The following is a 5096-nucleotide window of genomic DNA, read 5'->3' on the forward strand; positions in this document are numbered from 1 at the left end:
TAATAATAATAATAATAATAATAATAATAATAATAATAATAATAATAATAATAATAATAATAATAATAATAATGATAATAATAATAATAATAATAATAATGATAATAATAATAATAATAATAACAGTGATAATAATAACGCTTTCTTCTTTCTCTGGACAACTTTGTAGGGACCGGAGTAGGGAGGGGGTGAGGGGTGGCGTGTGACCGTCAGTGTGGAGAAAGACATGTTTTGATGTGTGTAGATCTCGGGGACGTATCAGTGATCTAGCGATGTGTAAGTTTGTTTGTACAGGGCGAATTCTTTGACGATATTTCGTAATCGGCTGATATCGTTATTCGTAGGGGCATCGAGGAAGAATTCGCCAGGTACCACGAGGGGATCACCGAAAACCATCTCGGCCGGGGAAATGCTGAGGGCCTCTTTCGTCATAGTACGAAGGGCGAGGAGGACCCAAGGTAGCTGAGTGCCCCAGGTCGAGATGCTGCAGCGTGGTATCAGGGCCACCTTGAAGGTTCTGTGGAAACGCTCCATCATGCCGTTAACCTTCGGGTTGTAGGCTGTGGTGTGGTGGACTGAGGTGCCCAATAGCTGTCCCAGGGATCTCCATAACTGCGACATGAAGGTGGTGTCGCGGTCGGACGTGATATGTTCTGGAATGTCGAATCTGGAAATCCGTCCGGAGAGCAGGGCTGCTGTGCAGGAGGTGGAAGTGGCGTCGGGCATTAGAATGGCTTCAGGCTATTTTGTAGAGCAATCTATGATGGTGAAGAGGTAACGGTGTCTAGCTGGGGCCCACTACATCCACTTGGATGTGAGCGAAACGTCTCTATGGTTGGTGAAAGGGCCCGGGAACGTCTCCATGTGTCGGTGGACTTTAGATTTCTAGCAGGATGTGCAGGATTGGACCCAGTTCCCCTTGTCGCGGGATATTCCGTACCACACGAACTTTTGTGAAACCAGCCGTGCTGTTGCTAGTCGTGAAGGATGTGACAGGCCGTGGGAGAGGTCGAACAAATGACGGCAAAGGTATGCTGTTATCAATGGGCGTAGACGCCCGATGCTGAAGTCGAAGAGGATGGTGGTGCTGGAATTGCCCAGGGGTATGACCTTCCACTGTAGGGCCGTGAGCGATGTTCTCACTGCTGGTACCTCGGGGTCCCGTTGTTGCTCCATGGCGAGGTAGTGGTAGTCGAGTCCCAGCTATATTGCGTCTACCTCGACTCTAGAGAGAGCCTCGGCTACGGGGTTTTTCTTGCCTGTCAGGTATTGGAAGGTGCAGTTAAACTCAGTGATAGCTGAGAGGTGTCGGCGTTGTCGATCGGTCCATGCGTCCTCCTGTCTGGCAAGGGCATAAACTAATGGCATGTGGTCGGTCTGGATGGAGAATTTTGCCCCCTCAAGGAAATGGAGGAAATGGCGGACGACTTGGTGGACGGCGAGAAGTTCTCTGTCGAAAGTAAAGTAGTTTCTTTCGGCCTTGAGGAGTTTGCGGCTCAAAGGGCGTGGTTGTCCGTGAATGACCTGTTCAGGAACGGCTCCAATGGCGATGTTGCTGGCATCCGTGGTGACGATGAAAGGTTTCCTGGTGATTGGAAAAGCGAGAAGGGTTCCTACGGCGAGGGCGTTTTTTGCTTTCTGGAAGGTCTCTGCTTGAGAGTGGCTCCACATAAGGTTCTTGGGTTTTCCTGCTAGGACTTCATACAGTGGTGTCATGGTTGCCGCAATCCCAGGCAGGAACCTTGGATAATAATTAAACATACCCACGAATTCCTGGAAGGCCTTGACTGTGGTGTGCGTGGGGAATTTTTATATAGTGGTCAGCTTGTGTGGTAGAAGTGAAACGCCTACAGGAATGAGGTGGTGTCCTAGGAAGACCACCTCTCTGGCGCCGAACACGCACTTTTCGTAGTGTACTACTAGGCCGTTCTGCCAAAGGCGGCCCAGGACCTCGGAGAGATGATGGTGTTCCTCTTTAGATGAGAAAATGAGGATGTCATCAATGTAACAGGCACAGAGAGGTAAATCGCCTAGGATGCCGTCCATCATTCGTTGAAAGGTAGCGCTAGAGCTTCGCAGGCCAAAACAGCTGTAATTAAATGTGAAGGTACAGAAAGGCTTGGTTACAGCAGGTTTTTGGGATGTCTTCTGGGTGCATGGGGACCTGGTAGTACCCCTTCTGAAGGTTCAGTTTTGAGAGGAATTTTGCGCCGTGGAGGAAAGATGTGATGTCGGCGATGTTGGGCAGTGGGTAGTGTTCTGGGTTTGTTTTATTATTGAGACGCCTATAGTCCCGGTAGGTGTAAAATACAGGGGCTTGGCGCCTTCTGGTAGATAACCAGACGCTCGAGCTCGGCAAAGGTCTGTTTTGCTGCGAGGAGCTTGTCCGGAGCCAGGCGACGAAACTTTGTGAGCACCGGGGGCCCTGATGTCTTTATGCGGTGATAGATTTCGTGTTTCGATGGGGTCTGTGGCTGCTGCAGGAGTTCGGGCTTGAATACATCCGGGTAGGCGTTGCGGAGGTGGGCAAAGTTGTGTCACCTCAACTACCTGAAGGGCGAACTCGGTGGGCGTGGCAGCTGAAGGAGGCTGTGTCTACCAGCTGACATCTGGTGATGTCGACGAGGAGCTAGAGCCTTCATCTCGAGAACGGCGTCATAGGGTTTCTGGTAACCCAGGGGTTGGCGTGCGAGCTGGATGAGTTGCGTCACACGCTGCTGGTGAAGGCGTAAAACATTGAAGTAGATGGATCTTCAGGTCGTCGTATTTCATGGTGGCGTCACCATGGGTTTCCAACCATTCCGAGATGCGAGGGAAAAGTTCACCTGGGAGGGCTGCTAAGACGTGGTCGATCCGTGAGTTTTAGCAGTTTACCCTCTTGAGACGAAATTGAATTTCTGCTCGCCGGAACTAGGTATACGTAGAGAAGGTGGGGAATTTTACTTACGCGACTGCAACTGAGTGGTGTCTGCGGAAGTGGAGGGCGGGGGGTTGTCGGAGGTCTAGTCCATTGTATCAGGGTCGCCAAAGTAGTGAACGCTACTTAGCCAGACTACGTGGTCGAGCGATCGAAGGTGGTAAGGAATGAATGTCTCAATCCGTTCTGTCTTTATTGTGTAAGTGACATCGTTTATATAGTGCTCCGGGATCACGAGGTAGTCCGATCGGCCAATCAGCGACCGCCTCGTGACCTGAAGGGCTGCTGTCCCAGTGCGTTCCTAACAATAGCGACTGTAGAGTAATCGCTGAGATCGGCGATGTGGCTTGTTCCAGTAGCCAATTACCTGTTAGTCTGCTTGGCAAAGCGGTCGTTTGTGGTGTAGACACCACAGAGCTATGGTAATCCGAAGTTGGTTTTTATCTCTCTCCTTCCTTTACTTCTCTCTCTCTTTCTCTCTATCTATCCATCCATCTATCTATCTATCTATCTATCTATCTATCTATCTATCTATCTATCTATCTATCTATATATATATATATATATATATATATATATATATCTGTCTGTCTATCTGTCTATATATCTGTCTATCTATCTATCTATCTATCTATCTATCTATCTATCTATCTATCTATCTATCTATCTATCTATCTATCTGTCTATCTATCTATCTACGTATTTCTCACTTTGATGCAACCTGTTTTTATTCTTGCATATTTTATGAGGTAGGATATTTTGAAGATAGGTCTTTAACTCTCTCCTCATTTACTTCTCTCTCTCTCTCTCTCTCTCTCTCTCTCTCTCTCTCGCTATATATAGATATATATATATATATATGTATATATATATATATATATATATATATATATATGTATATATATATCTATATATATATATATATATCTGGCCCTCTATGGTACCCTTTCACCACTGTGTTGTCGTCTCTATGGGCCGTCTTTCTTTTGTGCTTTTACTTTACACATTCCTTTCACCACCATCTTTGTTAGGTATAATTAATCACTCACTATTTTCTTTTTAGGCCCCATGCCTTAGATCATCCGACTTAGTCAAGTTCCAAATAGTATATTTTTAGGAGATGATATATAAACGGATCGTAATTTTCCTCTCTTTTCTTCAGGAATATTATTACACTTGGCTCTTAAAGTTACATCAAGGGACTCCCCTCTGGAACCCTAAATTTTGGTACTAGGTCAGATCTACAATGACGTCATGATTTATTTATTCCAATGGTCTTTACTTTTATATTTAAGTACCTCCCCTAAGGGCGTGATCTTAAAATCGTGAACCAATTGAATTCTTTCCTCCTCCACCCTTTCTCCAATCAGAATAGCTGTTATAATCTCATATGCAATATTTACTGAAGCATTTTCGAAATCAATGCACATACGGACTTAGTTTACATATTGTCACATCGGCATAAAAGTGAACATTATACAGCAATGAAATCGAATCTCCGGCGACTGTTTGTAAACATTAGATAGAATGCGAACTTATGCAACTCCCTTTACCTTCTCGGCTTCTTGTATTATTTAAATACATAAAATATAAAGATATAACACGCGTCATCTACCTCTCTTTCTACCCACTTGTCTACCAGCCCCCCCCCCTCTCTCTCTCTCTCTCTCTCTCTCTCTCTTTTATTCTGTCCGTCTTTTATTCTCATTTATTTTCAACAAATTACAAATTCTTTACTCGGCGACCCGTCCTGTACTCCTTTAATGCCGTGAGGGTGAGCGGGTAGAGTCACACAACTGAATAAATGAACTTTTTGGCAGCCAAAATAAAGTATCATATATCACAAAATAGAGATGATTTGATGAAATTATTTAAACCTTTTGCACCCAACGTGTGACAGATGTATGGATAAAACCCATGTTGAAAACAAAGTAATGTCTTTTTTTGGTACCTAGGGCTACACTGTTGATATGTGCACAGCGTGTGATGGAGCTACATTACAATCAAATCGTTGGTTTGTCAGACTCCATCCCCAACGAAATGACGAAGAGCCGACATTTACCATAACTTGGTATTGCTATATCTTTAACCAAAAACATATGATACACCTTATCTCCAGGGTGGGGTTCTGACTGACTACGTAATTTAATTTTCATATAAAGTAACTATTACCGTATGG

At 44.9% G+C, this 5096-nt stretch overlaps 1 protein-coding gene across 1 annotated transcript; it reads right to left on the minus strand.

Annotated features, from left to right (window-relative positions):
• Window positions 1–258: 258 nt before the first annotated feature.
• Window positions 259–726, minus strand: LOC143037812 (uncharacterized). The gene has a single exon (XM_076206370.1). It carries the CDS (start codon window positions 724–726, stop codon window positions 259–261), a length of 468 nt encoding a protein of 155 aa, XP_076062485.1.
• Between the last annotated feature and the right edge of the window lie 4370 nt (window positions 727–5096).

Source organism: Oratosquilla oratoria, chromosome 23 (genome assembly GCF_046742065.1).
Source record: "Oratosquilla oratoria isolate Oo_2021 chromosome 23, ASM4674206v1, whole genome shotgun sequence".
Taxonomy (NCBI): Eukaryota; Metazoa; Arthropoda; class Malacostraca; order Stomatopoda; family Squillidae; genus Oratosquilla; species Oratosquilla oratoria.